We start from the raw sequence: 18,918 nt of genomic DNA, 5'->3' as shown, positions 1-18,918 counted from the left end.
TAACTTAACTTAACTTAACTTTAGCTTAACTTTTTTTGTTGTTCGGATAAGAAATGGTGAATATTTTGGTTCAAAGTAAGATTTGGTCATTCTTGCTTATAATTGGGATAAATGCATATTGCATTTGGGGCCCCCCAGCAGCTGGGCCCCAGAATGTTTTCCCCTTTTAAGCCCCTTATGTGCGGCCCTGATTGTAGCCAATTTTTCATTAATTGATGCAGCCTAACTTTACTTTTTGATTTGACACAATGATTTATGACAGTAATATGTGTTTAGCAGTGTAAATATTTAATGTTCAGGACCTGTTGAAGCTCTGCAAACTTAGTCCTGACTCAGCAGATGCAACCCTGAGAGGTTATCTGGCAGCAAGGTGCTCCGGTCCTGCTGCGGAGACAGTTACTGGCTCAAGTCCCGCCCGCCCCACTGCCCACCACCCTCCTCTATGTCTAAGCACCAGCCCTCCGCCCAACCCACTGCCAGGCAGCCCAGCACAGCCACTGGCCACGTCTCAAAACACCGCTTTGTACCCAACCGGACAGTGGAGGTAGCCGAGCAGCTGCTGGCCGAGGACTGAGGGGAGGAGAGGAGAGGAGGGGACAGGACTGCGGGGTGTTGGGACAGAGAACACTGCGCACCGGCTCCGTCGCCAGGCAGCAGGACCGAAAACAAAGCTAAAGGTAAGATATTTCTGCTAAATGCGGGGTAAAGATAATAACATGTCCTCTCCGCTCCCCCAGGACCGTTTTTTTCTGTTCACCTTGGTAAATCGTGTGGCTTGTTTCCGTGGGACCGGTGGCAAGAAACTCGCAGGGGCACTTTTTAAAACAAAAAAACGCATAAAGTTTCGCTCTTTTTGTCCAAAAACTTCAGATACGTGCGGAAACTAATGGTTTACTGGCGGCTAAACGCACTTAGAAACTTACTTAAACCATACTGAGGGTTTATTAAACGGACAGATGGGGGCTCCATAACACCCCACTGATCCCATTTAGTCCTGGCAGTGCGGATAGACTAGAGAAGAACTGGAATAACTCCAATTATACAAACTATTATTCCACATGTTAGAGACCTCTCTGTATCACCCTCAAGTAGTCCTGGGGTGTCCCAGTTTGAGGCTCAGTGACTTGAAGGGGACCACCACCCACATTAAGAACTTCAATGATTTATTTCCATGGACTAGACAAGTTTAATTAAAATTTGAGAACCGGTGCTACTCACCCTCAAAGCCTGAAGCCAGAGAAGTGATGATATGTTATAACTTTTGCACTTTCTAAGCAGATAACCCTAACCAGGGACAGGGATCGTAAAGAAATCCTATGTTCAACCTGCACCTGTAACCTGTTGCATTGTCCATGATAAATAAAATAAAAGTAAAATAAAAGTAAGTCTCGAACTTGTGATGTCATAGGGTATAAAGTCTGGAGCTGTTCCACAGACAATGAATGGGAGCCTGATTGTGTGGACTGGACACACAGAAAGTGTTTCTTTTTTTATACTCAAATGAGCTTTATTCTATTGTAGTGTTTTCAGTTCTTAAACAGAAAATGTACCCATATTCCCCTGGGTACTCTCAGTGCCATCTATAAAATCTTTCCCTAGTCATTGTCAGTGGAGCAGCTCCACACTTTATACCCTGTGACATCACAAATTTAAGAGTTAGCACACTAGTTTGTGGATTTGGCAAAGAGCTGTTCATGTTACCCGATACCTTTGGACTGTCTTAGACCATATGAAGTTTGAAAATGGGTGTAGTTGTATTTTGACTTGTAATAGACCCAGGGAAGGAGGACACGGCCATGGGGGTAGTGTGAGTACACTCTGTATGGGTGGAATAGCCTAAGGCTGAACAATATGGTTGAATGAAGATTGGCAGTATTTATGGAATAATTTTTATGATATTTAATGTAAGAACAAAAATGCTGTTCAGTTTGACAGCAGCAGTATTGTAAAACAGTGATTTCATGTCATGACCATTTAATGATCAACAGTGTTAAATTATAACACAGTCCAGCCCGAACAGCCTCTAAAATCATTTTTTGTGTGTTTTAATATGAATACATGAATATTTAACATTTAACTGATACAAAACAGATGTAATCTATTTAAATGGCATTGCTTGATTGACCAATAGCTGGATCTCACATAGTTACTTTTTATTACCAACTACATCACTCTGAAATGTTTGCAAAGTGTTCGGCACAATTAATTGAAGACAGCCTGAGTGGGCAAAATTGGCAGCTGTTTGAGGCTTTTGGTAAAGAAGACTGCCTGACTCTGTAGTTTATTTATCCTCTAAACACAGTGCTTTTTCTGCTGATACTCATGGCTGATCTACACAGCTGCATGACATGCTGAAACAACCCTGAGAAGCTTGCTGGGATAGTGTTCCTCCATTTAGACAGCTGAGCACAACAAGCAGCTTTACACACCAAGATTTTTGGTAACTGCACTCTCAGGAATAAGAAGAACAGACATAGAATAAGTATCTTCTTTCCACATCCAGCCTCACTCTGTGGAGGCAACCCAACCTATCAGTGCTAGTGTTGCTGCACAAAAAAGGCTAGACACATCTGATTAGGTATATCTGCAGCTGGAGCAGCTACGTGACCTGCCCACTAGCTCCATGACTCGCTCACCATCAGTCCATGATCAGTCCTCTCCCTTAGCTTGGAAACAGAAGCCCTAATAAAATGCTAAGTTAGCATTTAGCTATATGAAGTGATAGGTTGAAAGAGAGGTGGTTAAGGTTAGGGTTAGGGTTAAATCTTGTTATTTAAAAGGAGAATCACCCCTTCGTGTCTAATATATTATAAAGTGGATTATTGCTAGGTTTGGCATCATATTTATTTACTAGGGTTAAAATCATAAACTGTATACAGGTATAAATACGGACGACATGAAAGCTCCCCAAAAGTGAAGCTGAAACATCTAGATCACCCCTCTGGTGGCTGGCTGCAGTATAGGTCATAAAGCCCGCCCTCTCTATGGAGATGGATGGGACATGGGCCAAACTAAAACCTCAAAGTACACATCGAATACATTTTTCCCAAAGATGGTTTCTCTCATTTTAGGTAGTTTTTTTTATCTTGCTGCTGTATGTCCAAGAGTTCATTATTCTGATAAGTTTGGTTTTAATTAGTTATTTAATGCTTTAAAACCAGGATTTTACAACACAACTGACAACTACATGAACCAATTAGTGGGCTCGCGTTCACTGGTGCTGCTTGCAATTGGTCGGATGGGTGTACGGGTGGGAAACTTGATAGAGCGGAGATTGCTAGTGCGCAGACTCCGAATAACACGATATTTTAGCCTCACTTCTGTACAGTGGGGGGAAGTGGAGGCATGTTGTCCATTTTTATATGTAGTCCATGGTCCAAATAAATGTCGTGTTGGTGGGTTTGTGTCGTACTGGTGGTGGGCACGGTTTGTCAGAGCATGTCGTGTAGGCTCCAAACAGAATGCGACTGCAGCTATACATGTCTCATTACTTGTGAACATGGTTTTGTTAATCCTATTTTGGGTGTTTGTGTTAGTGTTGTCACAATACTGCAATTTCTATCTTCAGTAACAATACCTTGAAAAGTATTAATATGTGATAACATTTTCAGTGTCAGGGGAAATATTGACATTGGGGGCATAGAATTTCATATTTGTATTAAAAGACAAGTATAAGAAGGCTATAACATGATAATGACGACTTTTCTTGGTTAGTAGCAAAGAATAGCAAACTGTAGTAAACATTCACAATAAGAGAGGGCAAGGAGGTGCAGCTGCTACTGCGGAAAATGAGTACTGTAACTGTTTCAAAGATTCAGAATATATATGTATTGTTAAATAGATATTTTGTGAAAACACAAGTTTGTATAAATATATAAGTTCATGTTCCAGTTGGGCCGTTAGACGATGTCATTGTACATCACCAATGGCTGCCATCAACCACTGAGCCCAACAACGTGACTTTCTAAGAAAAATTACGAGTGAAAGATTCAGCGTTTAAAAAAGTACTGGTATTATATTAGCTTGGAACCAGATCTAAAATTTAATGTTTTGTCCCTAAAGCAGACCCTCACAATTATGGGTAGACAACCAAATGGACCAAATGGAAAGCGTCTGGGCTATGAAAATGAAAAGTAGACTTTGAACATCTCCTAGTGCACTGGTTCCCAACCTGGAGGTTCCAACCCCCATCAGGGGTTGCCAAAGCTTCACAGGGGGTCATGAGGCCTTCTTGATTTTAAGGGGTGTAAAAAACAACTGAGCTAAATTTGTTATATTAGAGTTTAGAACATTATTCAAGATATAAACTTTTAAGAAACAGGCACGGTGAAGACCTGAAGACAAACTATATTCACAGGGCCCTCACTCTCTGCTTAACAGCCTCGTTCTGCTTTAGAAAAGTACGCAATTAAAACAACCAAAGAGTTAATGGAACAGTCGCACTGAATTTGTCAAAAAATAAGGCAGTATGAAGTATGTATAACTGTTAAAAAATAAAAAAAATCTCCAATATTAATGGAGAATTGTATAAAAAGGCCCTAAAAATATCAGGAAAACTCATCTCTGATGAAATATTCACAAGGAATACCTGCTCAGACTTCATCCAAATTGCTCTTTTTTTACACAAATTGTGTTCACTATTTGAATTAATGATGCAGTTTATCGGTTGTTCTGTGCTGTTATAGTTATGCATTAAATATAATATGAAATATCCATAAAATTCATCAAGGGTCATCAGTTTACTTAATGATAGACAAGCAGTACCTTGAGGAAAAAGGTTGGGAACCACTGTCCTGGTGTATTATTCTGAAGTTTCTAAGCATTAATGGACTCCATGCTGGGCAACCAGAACTTGATCCCTCACCAGCTTCCCACTAAACTCTGACAGTTGTGTTTGATTGGGCAACCAGCCATAATCGTGGGGAATTGAATCTGGGTCTCCGCAGTGACAGGGAAGGGCTTATTTCCCGGCAGCACATGGGGGCCCCATTCACTCTGTCACCATAAATGACTTTAATCACACATTAATTGGGGATGCAATTACAACTGACACAGTGGGAAATATGATCCAGATAGATTTCTGATGATAGACACCAGAGATACTCTATTAATGCTTTGAACTTGTGAGAAAACTTTTCAGACCCTTATGGTGGATTAAAATGTACTCATCTGGTCTCTTGAAAGTTCATACCCCATGCCTGTCATGGTACATTCTGCATTCTCTGTAGACTTCACAGCATGTTAGCAACGAGAGGATACATATACATGCCACACCAGGCAGTTTTCCATGTCAGTGACTCCAGTCATGTTCATGCTTGTGCATATGTCTGTGATACTTTGTAACAATGGACAACATAGGGACCAGAGGAGAAACTTCTTGCTGTTATGGGAAAATGGAGGTCATATAACAGCAGCTCTGTCACTAAGGATGGGAAGCTTTCCCCTGTTGGAGTGTTATAGTTTTTTGGAGCTGATACTATAGTGAAGTTCTGCCCCGCTACGTTTTGCAACATTTATCCTGAGTTGGATTTAACATCACATTGTCTTCCTCCTGCAGGGCAGACTGTTAAACAATCGAACATGGGCTAGATTTCAAGGAAATACAGAGTTATTTGAAACTGCCCATTACCTGGATCCAGTTCTTGTTGATCACAGCTGCACCCACTTGGAGGAATTACAGTGTGTGTGGCAACTCATGATGACTGGAACTGTCCTGCTTCAGGCCAGAGATTCAGCCTCAAGTCCTGTTTGTAGGGTTTTTGTAAATGTAGTGACATCAAAAGTCAAGGAATTAGTAACTCAAGATGTTATTTCATTTGTTTTGACCTGATTTTAAATTTTGTTGTAATTCCTATCTAGCTGTGATGTGAGTCGCTGTAATGTAAATTACTGTAGCTGGCTTAAAGAGGCTGCTTTGTTGGGCCAATCAAGGATGTTAGAAAATAACTCTAAAGAAAGAGCAGGCCTTATAATCCCCTAAATATTCAACTTTGCAACTGAGTCATATGATAAAAATTATAGGCTTTACAAAATAATGGACACAGATATCGTGACGTCACCCATTGGACTCCCATTATGAATCCCTGAGTTTGGTATTTTGGCTGTCGCTGTCTTGTTTTTTTTGAAGCCAGAAGTGACCATATTTGAATGAGACATTAGAGCTGTGGAGAAGCAAGGAATGAATATCACTCAAGAGCCCTTTCTAAACAGAGGTCACACTATAGGGCCGCTACACAGTCCCTTCTTTACACTGCCTTTGAATTTTTACTAACTTTAGAACTAAACAATGGCAGCATCATGCTGTCCCAGTGTGTGATTTTAAATGGACGTGACATGTAATACGACAGCATCGGCCTCTCGTGTAACATATGACTTAAGCGTTGGCAGTGCTTTATAAACAACAACAATGGCATAACATGGCAATTGTAATCATTTACCATCTGTGTTATTCGGCGGCTGATCTCATCCTCTGCTCAGAAGGAAAGGAGCACCCGCACCTCATTGTTTTCCCAATTTGCAGACATTTTCAGTCAGTTCTTTGTCTATGAGTTAGCTGCTAACTGCTAGCATCAAAGCCAGATGCTTTTTAAATCTCCCGGTGGTGGGTCGCTCACATAATACATTGTCAAAACACCCGTCCCATCCATGATCCCGTCCCCTTTCACTGACGTCGTTGTTGTTACCTCCAATGCCGGCTTAAAGGTGAGACCACTCTGTCTCCCCAGTTACATGATTGTACTTTTTTATAAAGAACGGCGAGGTGGAACAACATTGTGAAATTCCAGCCCTGAACAGGCAGTGTAAAAAGGGCTATAAACTGTAGTGATGCCTTGCAGACACCCTGGAAGTTGCTGCTTGGATGACACTCAAAATGTTCATATTATGTGAAAATTGGGGATAGAGTGGAGGCTACAAAAACCCATATCAGTTTTGCCTGTCTTTGTTTTGCTAACATGATAAAGTGATTTGGCGTAAGTGACATAACAGTAATTGTTCTTTATGGTGGTTGTTTGACCTCAGTGATTGGAAAGTCGAGTTTTTCAGTCTTGTACAAAATCATCTTCTGTTTAAAAATTGTGTAAGAAGGGTGGATCACAGTCTTCTGGTGTATTCCTGTAAAGTTTCTAATGTTTAACTGGTTTGGAGATGAGATGATCTGATAAGGTGAAACATTTATGACTAGCGTACTATTCTAACATTTTAATACACAAATGAAAAATAGATAGTTTGCAGTTAAAGAGAACTGAGGCTGAATGATAGGGAGAGAGGCAGGTAGAGAGAGAAGAAGACAGATCTGTCAGGATGTTTACCTTTGTATCCGGAGGGTCTGAAGGTGAGGAGCTCATGTCAGGGCTTGTTCAATAAGCACAACAGATTATGGTTCGCTTGCATGGATCACCTCAGTCAGCAGTGATCCTGATCCCCCACTGGAAACATCAAAGGACAGTCACAAACACTGTGTCTGCTTCTCATTTTTGTTCTTGTTTCTTTTCACTGTTTAGTGAATGAATTCATTTAGAGACTGGAATAAACCACTAAGTAGGTGTGGTGGGTGTCCCTGCCATTAAGCTCACTCTAAAAGAATTTCTGTTTCACTGGATAGTTTTGTCCTTTCATGATGGGTGTAATGCTCTTTCACAGGCTTCTCCACTCTGAAAGTCTTTGAAGAAACACTCAGAAATCTGTGTTTTTCCCCCCCCAAAAAAATCTTCGCCAGAAACTTTAAGTTCTAACTAATAGTTAAAAGACAGATAATGGAAGACAGGAAAAGCTTATCTCTGCACACTGCATATGAAAATACATCATGATAACATCAGGATTGATTTTTTTTTTTACTGTAAATATACATGTGTTCCTGCTTTGATATACATATTCAGATGCATCTACACATACATCTCTGCTTCCATATGTTGCACATGTGGATGGAGAGCCTTTTGGTCCACCTTTGTACTTTATGTTCCCTTAAATCTTCTGTCTGATTCTCTCCTGCTCACCTGCACGTTTGCCGCTTGGAGATAACGTTGAAAGTATTCAAACCATAAACTGTAGAGGTGATAACCCCTAACACGTCAGCACTTTGGATTACATATGCTTTGCATATAGGATGAAAGAACATTTAACAGCAGGGGGAAGAACAAAGTTCAACTTCATGCTACAGAGCTTTACAGGATGGTTTTGAACTGATACAAAGAAGCGTGTAATACAGCTGTGACGTTTAATCGATTAATTGGGTAGTTGTTGACTATAAACTTATTCGCAAACTAATTTGATGAATAATCAATCAGTTTGAGTGATTTTTTAAGAAAAAAGTATTTTGTGGTTTCCTTACTCCTCGATGACAATAAACTGAATGACATTTCTCACCTTTTTCTGACATTTTATAGAGTAAACAACTAATCAAATAATCGACAAAATACTGTTATCGGCAGATTAATCGCCAATAAAAATAATTGCTAGTTTCAGCTGTTCCAACAATTAAATACCTGGATTAAGACTATTTCATCAAAAACTCAAAAATTGCTTATGATTTACTCAACCCACAAAAACTAAAGGTTTTTATTTCATATTTCCACAGAGACCAGATCTTCAGGAAGCCATTAGTTAGTAGCCATTAGTTTTGAAAATAGGGGGAAAAAAAAAAAAAAAAGGAAACTGAAACTGATCATGCAGAAATTCTGATATGTATACCGAAATCATTTACATAGTTAAATGCTAATAAATCTTGGCTTACAAAATTGTCTCATGCACCACCACATGCAAAAATTTGTGTGATCGTGCATTGGTAAGATGGAGAATGTGGTGCTAAATGATGTTTAAATATTGTTTAGTTTACAATTCCATTGTATCAAAAAAAAAACCAAACAAACATTTAAACCCACATTAAAAGACTTTTACACACGAAGGCATATCTGTAAAAGTTCTTTTGATCCAGTATTCAAAGCTGTGTTGTGTTACTAATTGATACAGAAAAACATAAACATTGGCTGAATAATTCCTTGTATTTTATCATGGTGAGAACAGGTGCAGTACAAGTAACACAATAAGGGAACATTTGAATAAATAAATAAATAACTAAAACTGGAAATGTGCATAGTGTGAAATACCTCTTTAAAAGTCCTGCATCTGAGGTTTATATCCTTGTACATATTATACTTTTTAAACTTTCCATACCTTGTTGTACACTTTATCTTTTACTGTTTATTACTTGTCTATTTCAGTCTTGACTCGGAGTGTTTTCTGCACATGAATTCCTATGTACCCAGAGTGCGTGCAGGTCTACAAATGCCAAATAAAGTTATCTTATCAAATTCCATTCCATCAACTGACCTTTCCATTAAGGGTCATGGAGGGAGAACATAGCCCAGCTGACACTGGGCAAGAGGCAGGGTACACCGAGGGTTCATTCATTCACATGGACTATTGGCAATTTATATCCCTTTTCGAACAAAATTAGCACGTGTATGTGGCTTTTTTTTTTAACACGGGAAAACCCATTAAAAATAGGCTATAGACTCCTTTCCCATTGCCAGTAGAGTAGAGCTGTTTACACTGATGTGCAGCAGAGGAGAGCCTTCCTTTCTGTGTGTGTGTGGTTTCTTTTTTTTCGTGTCACGTTCAGAGTCACAGTCAGCCAGAAAACAGGTTAGTAAACAATAGAAAGCAGTATGAAAAAGGCCTGTGAAAACTTAATGGTGGTTACGTCTTTTTATATATGCCTTACTTATTCAGTCTCTCTTTCAAACTCAATTCATACCAATTTGGAGCAATGTTCGAGCGCTGCTTGGGCGGAGACAGACCATATTTTGTGGTGGCTCGTCATTGCATCTTGCTAGTAAAGGGGCTAAAATTAGTGCGTTTACTTGGGTGTTGTGTTTCCATCAATGCCGATCAAAGCCAGAGCCAATAAATAACAGGACTGAATGTCAACTGTAACCTTTCCCATTACATTAAAAAGCCAGATGTTAGGGGGTGTCAGCAGATTTTTTTGTGTATTGGGAAAGAAGCTTTACGCCAGGTTCACACTACACAACATTTTTGTCTGATCCAACAGTCAGATTAGACAATTGGGGATTCATAAAATTGTGCTGTGACTTAGCCAACAAACATGACAGACTACACGATGGTCCACACCAATCATCCCTGGTCATCTATCACGATGTGTGTGATGTCATCGGATTATTCTTGTCCTATTTTCATTATTATTACTATTATTTCACTGTCACTGTCACTGTGGCTCATAATGTCCCAGCCGAAATGTTATTGTAGTAACCAGACACCAGATGTCAGGAGCTACATTGGAAGTACCGCATGCAAACTATGCAAGTCACAGAATCATCCACAACAAGTTCCTGCAAATGTTTCACAATAAAAGCCTTTTTAGAAAATAAAGGGATTCTCTCAACCAAAATTATAATGGGCTTTTAACTTTAAACTTGTACAGGAAGTGGTGAGTTTGAAATGACGAAATAACATCCTTTGCTAGCAGTTTGACGCCATAATTTTTCCTTTTTTACTCTGTGTGGTAACGTCCCTAGATGAAATATCACCCTGGGGTGTTGTTGACATACAGTATGGGTCGCTCCTTGTTTTTATTGGTCAGATTGACGGCTGTGACAGAGGAAATTGTGAATGACAAAAAGAAAATGAAACATGCTAGAGTTTCTGTTGGGACGTCGTGAGGCGCCAGTTGACACTAAGCGAGATGAAACAATGGATTATCGCATATGACACTAGTTGTCATTCTAGATCTGAGCCGACACTGTATGATGCTGCATCTGGCTATAATCGGGCTGATATCGTGTAGTGGCATTAGAGTCGCCAATTAACCTAACCTGCATGACTTTAGACTGTGGGAGGAAGCGGGATAAGACTCAAGCTGACATGGGGAGAACATGCAAACTCCTCACACAAGGGCCCCAGCTGGCTTGTGGATTCAAACCAGATTTAAACTCTCTTGCTGTCCCGTGACAGTGCTAACCTCTACCCCACTGTGCTATGTCATGCTGTGTCAATATGTTTTTCTTCTGTTTATGACTCTTAAATGTCTGACCTTGATTATAATGACTTGTGTCCGTGCAGAGTTTGTCACAAGAGAGGTGTTTCCACATTCCTTTCCTGAAGATTCATATGTACAACAGTTAGATCACGTACGTCACTAATACGAAAGCCAGTCGTTGTCAAATACAGAAAACACATATCGACGGGGGAAAAGACTTTGATGCAACACCTGTTAGAAACCAGAAACCTAAGGCGCAGACTGGACTGTCAGTACGGAGAGCGAGATTTAGCCGTACCATAGTGACAGTAGACCTGGAATTTTCCTCTACTATCTACTAAAAACCCCATCATAGCAGATATTAATGTATGTTTCACAATCACTAATGCTGTGTCAGCCACCGACAGTTAGCCACAGAGCTGTCAAGCTAAAAGACAAGATAGGCTACATGAAAGATGCTAGCTAGACTTAGCATTCTGATACTTACATCTTAGTCTGGGTCTGACTGAGGCTCAAGCATATATGGCTGAATTTCTCCAATGTTTCTTCAAACGCTAACACTAGCCATTTTGATGCACCCTGCTCTTCTGCAGGTCAGCCTAGTGCAATTCTGAAGGAAGTGAAAACCAAAAGAGCTGATCTGCTTCCAGCCTCAGCTCCCCAACTGTTATGTGGAAAAACCATGTTAAGCAAAATATTAGTATTAGTATTAGTATCAGAAAGTTAAACATGTGTCTGGAGAGGACCTTTAAATTTCGATAAAACATCAGAATGACCAATATTAGAGTTTTAATGTGACCATAACGTCCCATACACTAAGTTCCACTCTGTGTCTCCCGTTTGTTAACTTTATATGCCTGCGTGTCACGTACAGTAACTACTATTACAAGTATTACAGTATTGTGAAATGTAACTACTTCCTTCCCGTAATCAGTATAGACTAGTAAAGAACAGTAAGAACAAAGTCCGGCCTAAAGTACACATTTCAACATGTGTTGCACAATGACATCATACGGCAGAAGTGCAATAACATGCATATTGTAAACTTATTTGAAAAGCATCCAAGTGGTAGTGTTTTCTATCTTTCAGCTCAGATCAGATGACAAGGAGTAATACTTGCATAGTCACTTTCCTTTTGTTCCACATTTTTCTTCCTTCTCTTATCTATCCAGAGCTTCCTGTAAATCGAGCCCTTACTGACATTCACATTCGACGTGGAATTTTTATGATCTGAAACTGATATAGTTTTTCAAACAATGTGGGGTGTCAGGGATAGTTCATGTGCAGAGATAGACCAAGCCTACTTAAGAAAAATGTAACTCCTTTTCTGTGTTTTTGTGTGTGGCTGTGTGTGTGATTAGGAAGGTACAAATTCTAGGAAAAGACACACGGGTTCTGGTAGAGAATGGAGGAGGATACTGATGACAACAGCTAAGGCTCATGAAGTTGGAGCTTATCAGTATTTGTTTCCTGTCAGATGCTATGACAGTACAGTGAATACTTATGGCTCAAAAGAAAGAGAGCCAGGCTGCAGAGTAGGCAGCAACCTGGAGACCCAATGGTGACCTGCAACTGCATCACTCCTGTCTTATACCTTGAACACAAATGCTTGAATCTGGCCTGGTTGAGGACATTTGCAGCCATTCTCAATTTTTCCCTATAGTGTTGCTAGGTGTCTTTAGAGTCTCTTTAGGTGAGGGGACGGTGCCATCCCAGTTCACAATGACTAGCAGACTTTCTGTCAGCCTTTGTGCCAGCTTTTGAGTCCATTTGTGTGAATAGCCATACCTTTCATTCTGTTGTGTCTGCTGTCTTAGGTGGTCAATGGTCTTGTGCTGTGTTTTTATTAACTTGTTACGCAGGTACTGTACCACCATAGACTGTAGAAAATAATGGACTTAGCCACTGTGACATCACCCATTGGTTTGTGGACTCGTTTTGAAGCCTAGAGCTAGGAATTTTGGCTGTTGCCATCTCGGTTTTTTGGAGCCAGAAGTGACCATATTTGGAGAAGAGGGTGGAAATTACCGAAAGTTAAATGTAGCGTTACAGACTGTAAAAATAATGGATGTAGCTACTGTACCCTGATGTCATCCATTGGTTTGTGGACTCCCATTTTGAAGCCTTAAGAAAGGTATTTCGGCCATAGCCATCTTGTTTTTTTGGTGCTAGAAGTGACCATATTTGGGCAAGCAGCTGGTGCTTTGTAGGAGCTAGGGGTGGATCTGACTGAAAAGCTAAGGACACTATCGGCAGACAGTCTGTCACTCAAAGCAGCCCACTCTTAATTATGCCTAACTTTAAGCCTTCATAAAATGTGAACGGGTATAGTTGTCATGCTGAACCCTGAACACAAATTTTTTTGGTGACAAAAATGTTATAATTAACTTTTATGAACTGAAAACACACTGAAACAGCGACAGCTATGGCTACGCCTATTCTATGCCATGCTTATGTCAACTAACCAATGCTGTTGCTGTGGTAGCTTGTCAACAGACGGCACCCACCTGTCACTCAAAGTGTCCCGCCCTTATTTTTCCATAACTTTCAGTCTTAATAAAATGTAAAAGGTGAGTTATGTAAGAAGTTACCCCCATACAGTTGTCATAATGTTAAAATTAGCTTTAGAGACCAATTTTTGTACCAGACTGTAAACATGTTTATTTCTGCTTTAAAGCTGGGCATTTTAACATGGGAGTTCAGCCAATTAGGTTGCCACTTGGCATTACGTAACGCAACTTTATTTACTAAAACTGCTTAAAAATCTGTCAAGGGATATTATTTATGGAGCTAGACCAAAATACTTGACTAATCGCATATTTGTTTGGTGGTTAAGAATTCAGTATTCAATTTTTGGGTTTCAGATGTTTTTTTGTTCTTCGTTTGTTTGTTTTTTCACAGCACTTTTTAAGGCATTGTTTTGGATTGGAACCCTATTATTATGGGCATTTATGTTGGTCTATAATTTATCCATGATAAGAATATTGTCCCAAGCTATTATTATTATAATTGTTATTTTGTCATAAAATTGCATAGATAGGACCTGATTTTATTAGCAAATAACAAAACAACAATCAATACTGTAAAAAAAAACAACAACAAAAAACAAACCCCTTAAAAATGCCTTTAGTTAAACTGAATGATATGGTTTGCAGCTGTGCCGTCCATCTCAGCCATGATGAATGGAAAAATGTCTGGCTGAGTCCTTCACAGGTCATGTTTAGCACCCCCACCCCCTGCTGAAGCTTCAAATATTTGCTGTTGATTAAGACTGAAGCTCTGCAGAACGGATCGATATTCAAGACAACCCTAATTAAATTGCTTGTATTGCTTTTGGCTCAACAGCCTTTAATCAAAGAACAGTTTTATTAGGGTTTTTAATTATTTGATTATTTAATAAATAATACTTTTAGGATGAAATTGGTCTAATTTTTCATTATCCACTGTATTATACCAATGGTAAAAGTTGCTAAGTGGTGATTTGCAGGGAAAATTGTGCATTGTGGAAACATGCATTTCCATTTTAACATATCCATTTCTCTGTCTCTCTCAGCAGAGGCATCACACAGCTCCACAGAGGACAAAAAGAGAAAGATCCACATCAAGCACCAGAGGCTGACAGTGATCTTCAACCATCATGCGCTGCAGAGTGAACCTCAGCACCATGATTTTCCTGGTGATCCTTCAGGGGGCAGCAGTGGTGCTGTTCTGTGGCTGGTACGTCCAGCTCAGTCCCTGTGGCTCTGCCCCTACTAATGGCAAAGTTCACGTTCTGCTGCTGTCATCGTGGCGATCAGGCTCGTCCTTCGTGGGTCAGGTGTTCAGTCAGCACCCATCTGTCTTCTATCTTATGGAGCCAGCTTGGCATGTATGGACCAAACTGCAGAAACCAGGTGCACGATCACTCCGGATGGCTGTGAGGGATCTATTACGGAGCGTATTCCAGTGTGACTTCTCTGTGATGGAGGCCTACCTGCCGGAGCACCACAATGTGTCCTCCTTGTTTATGTGGAGTCACAGTAGAGCACTGTGCTCACCGCCGGCCTGTTCTCTCACACCACGCAACCAGTTCAGCAACCAGACTCGGTGCTTCCAGACATGTGATGCTAGGGGCCTGCAGAGGGTGGAGGAGGCCTGTGGGACTTACAGTCACATAGTACTAAAAGAAGTGAGATTCTTTGAGCTGGAATCCCTCTACCCACTCTTGCAGGACCCAAGCCTAGATCTCCGCATCATCCACCTGGTCCGAGACCCTCGGGCTGTGGTGAAGTCTAGAGAGGAGTCAGCTAAAGCCTTCGTGAGTGATAATGCTGTCGTCTTAGAGCAGAGAAGCATACCAGCTGGTGAGGTGCAGTATCAAGTCATGCAGGAAATCTGCCGTAGCCACGTACGAATTAATGAGAGGGCCATCATGAAGCCCCCTCCATTTCTTAAAGGCCGCTACAAAATGGTCCGCTATGAGGATGTTGCACGCAACCCACTTGTGGAGATAGCTGCCATGTATGATTTTGTAGGTCTGGAGATGACCTCACAGTTGGAAGAGTGGATCTACAGGGTGACTCACGGGAAAGGCAAAGGGTCCAGGAAAGAGGCCTTCAAAATCACGTCACGAAACGCCGCTGATGTCTCGCAGGCTTGGCGTACCGTGCTGCCACACAACAAGGTCAAACGAATTCAGGAAGTGTGTAAAGGGGCCATGTCATTGCTTGGATACAGGACAGTAAACAATGAGAAAGAACAGAAAAGACTTGACATAGATCTACTAGTACCACGGGAACCATATCAGTTCAGCTGGTTGCCAGCTAAAACAGAGCATCCCAGTAATAGTTAAATGACAGTATTCTGTTTGAATGACAGCGACACCAAGAGACTATGCTGAACTGAAGTCTATATTCTTTATAGGCTTTATTGGCTGTTTAAGTCTTTAATGAGTACTACCACAGACTGATTGATCAACTGGGGGAACACTGGCATGATGTCTGAGGGAAAAGCTCTTTGCAGCAATCATACAACTTGGATTGGCACAGCCCAGTCCTCACTACACTTTTCAAAAGATTTTATCATTTGGGTGAGTTGACATTACATAGGCCTGTCATGGTAACTAACTGGTTAATTTATAAGAAAAAAAAAGCAAACTAATAATAGGCCTTTGCTGTTAGTCCAGCACACCTCTGACTCAGTGAGCTTGAGCGCTGCATTTCAAAGCGCTATCCAATTAGAGGTGGTTAAATTTTAATGATCCATGATGTAAATGTCTTGCCTTTTACTTTATTTTCTGTTAACTTTACTGACAATCAACCACATCAGGGTGGAAACATGCTCACTGCCCAATTTTGGGTTTCCACTGGTTTCTTGGCCACTCTAGACCGTGCAGCACCTGTGCTACCGTTAGCTAGCTAGCAGCACTGCGCATTCAGCGATTACAGCTGATAACACTGTACAAGTGGCTGAACGCGTTGCTGTGGAAACATGGTACCCACTCTCTGGTCTCCCCCCAAGTTGCCACGGTGAGTAAGTGGCCTCATTGTAAGCCATTTAACCCTTTTTAGCATTGTTTAATATGTTAGCACCATGAGCTGTGTTGACATTGCTAACGGCGGTAACAGAGCTAACATAGTCAATAATGCTAAAGGAGGGTTTGGGGCTCATAAATGAGCTGCTTACTGACTGGGGTGAGCTGGGGGGCGAGTGGAGTCTGAGTCAGTGTTTCCACAGCAACGCTGTTGGGCAAGGACGTAACTAGTGATGGCCAAATGAGTGGTGCCACTAGCTCCTACCAGACCTGGGTGGTGTGCAATACAGTAAACTGGATAGTGGCAAATTAACCTATAGGAAAGTTGTGTAACTGGTCAAAAAAATTTTTGGCGGGTAACAGGTTAAGGGGTGACGGTTGAGATCTCTAGCATGGACATGTTTTGCTGTCATTTCTGGTCGCATTGCCTTTGTCCTCTCATCTTCTCCCTGTGTCAAGGTTTCACCCTCACCATGGGCTCAGCTCCTCACTCACTCACACACATTTGAAGAATTGTTGCTCTTTCAGAGGGTGCACCTGCATTAATATGCTGTTAAATTATCTCTGTATCAATGGCTTAAAATGCTCTTACAATTACACTAATAATGTTTAATGCAGTTATTTCTGGGACAATATATCATCCACCCAAAATAGTTATCATGACAGGCCTAGTGTGACAGTGTATTTGTTAAGCAGCCATAGTCTTTGCATGGCCATACATGCAAATAATTCAGTTGGAAACATAAGGAAGTTGACAGATAATTATATGGTCTGGACAAACATAAAGGGGCTGGGGGTAGTCTGCCTTTCCTGTAAGTAGCTCTCCACTTTGTGTACAGTTTGTGAATCATTTAAGCTCATGGCACTCTCCCCTGCACAAAGTGAATCTGGGTTTTGCACAGTGCAAGCATTCTGGTGGTGACAGTCCGAGCATATTTAGCAGTACTGTGTTCCTGCAAAACATGAATCTCTGCAATCTTGTTAGTCTGAGAAATCTGCACATATTGAAGAATTCTGATATCTTGTGGAGCTGTTGTCGTCACTCTGTGTGCCAGAGAACTAATGTGAATTCGCCCCATTTGAATCTACATTGTTTGCAGCTGGGCCTCATGCCAGTGTCCCCTGAAGGCCTGGTCTGTCCCAACAGGAGACTGTTGATCACTGATGACACTCCCACAGAGGAGGAGAGGCTAGCCTGAGGCCTGTGGTGTCACTGAGTCAGGATGCTTGTTGATGTTATGGATCTACGACTGGGGCAGTCAGGAAGCACACTTACATTGTTGCCAGAAAACTGCAAAGGTCTGCTTATAGCTTGATGTACTGGATTTGAATCATCAAAGCTTCACTTGCACTCAGCAAAAATACATACAATCTTCAGACTATGGTTGTAGATACATCTTTTTTCCTAAAATTACTTCCAGGTGCCTGTGTTGTCACTGTTGGGAAATCAGACCAGGTGCTAGAGGAAAGTGTTGGCATTGTACGTTTCTGCAAACCACAGGAATGTTAGATTTCTGCATTTGCATACACATCATATCAATGTTTGTAAAATGACGTAGTGCAGTATGAGCTGACTTTGTCATCTGGAGTTGGAGGGGACGGTTGGTGGTGTGACAGTTAGGTGAGACACCTGCCAAGCTGCACATCACTGTCTGACCAACAAACAACCAACCAGCAAACAACAAAACCAGTGTCTCACGTTTTCACCAACTTTTTAGCCACCATTCCACTGCTGCGATTCCACCGGGGATAGTGGCATGAAAAGTTGTTGTGTTTTTTCGCTGAGACATCTCTGTATTTATAGCAGGGATTGTCCAACCAAAACTGAGTATTTTAAGCCTAAACTTGATCTTTTCTGAACCATTACAGCATGTTTTTTTGTGCCTAAAACCCAACCACACAATAACACAGTGCTGTTAAAACGTAAAGTTTAATGTATGTGATACATGATAATGTGCAAATGTAACCTATCGGTGGTTTGCAGAATGGTATATACAAAGGCAACATTTATTCTAGCAATTTGGTTGTTGCAAATCCTCTCCCCCCTGGAACTATTAATGGATAAACCTCCTTCTCATTACACTTAAAGGATGTCTGGTTCCTGGTATTTCAAACTATGAACAAATTCAAACATTTTGCATTCTTTTTGCTGCCATTTGAAACTCCTCAGTACAGTGGAGGCAACTCTACACAACTCTACACAAGTGTAGAGTTGTGTAGAGTTGTGTAGAGTTGCCTCCACTGTAGTAGCTTACTTACTGTAACTTAGTCATGAAAGTATTCATACATGACTGTTGATAATGTTGAGATACATGAAGATGTAATCTGGCTACATGTAAACTTGCTTCTGGGAGTACCCCTTTTTTTTATTTATGTTTGTTTACAGTTTTTTTTTTTTTCCTTTTTTTCT

General features: G+C 40.8%; 1 protein-coding gene across 2 annotated transcripts; it reads left to right on the top strand.

Annotated features, from left to right (window-relative positions):
- Positions 1–313: 313 nt before the first annotated feature.
- Positions 314–18,717, top strand: chst6 (carbohydrate sulfotransferase 6). 2 transcript variants are annotated; one of them, XM_049573736.1, is made up of 2 exons: positions 314–677; positions 14,553–18,717. In XM_049573736.1, the coding sequence occupies exon 2, from the start codon at positions 14,634–14,636 to the stop codon at positions 15,825–15,827; it is 1,194 nt and encodes a 397-aa protein (XP_049429693.1). In that variant the 5' UTR covers positions 314–677; positions 14,553–14,633; the 3' UTR covers positions 15,828–18,717. The 2 variants fall into 2 exon arrangements, with proteins under 2 accessions (XP_049429693.1, XP_049429692.1); XM_049573735.1 differs by having other exon boundaries at positions 316–677; positions 14,550–18,717.
- Positions 18,718–18,918: the final 201 nt, after the last annotated feature.

This window comes from Epinephelus fuscoguttatus, linkage group LG4 (genome assembly GCF_011397635.1).
Source record: "Epinephelus fuscoguttatus linkage group LG4, E.fuscoguttatus.final_Chr_v1".
NCBI classification, from domain to species: domain Eukaryota; kingdom Metazoa; phylum Chordata; class Actinopteri; order Perciformes; family Serranidae; genus Epinephelus; species Epinephelus fuscoguttatus.
This window is presented reverse-complemented; position numbering and strand designations above follow the sequence as displayed.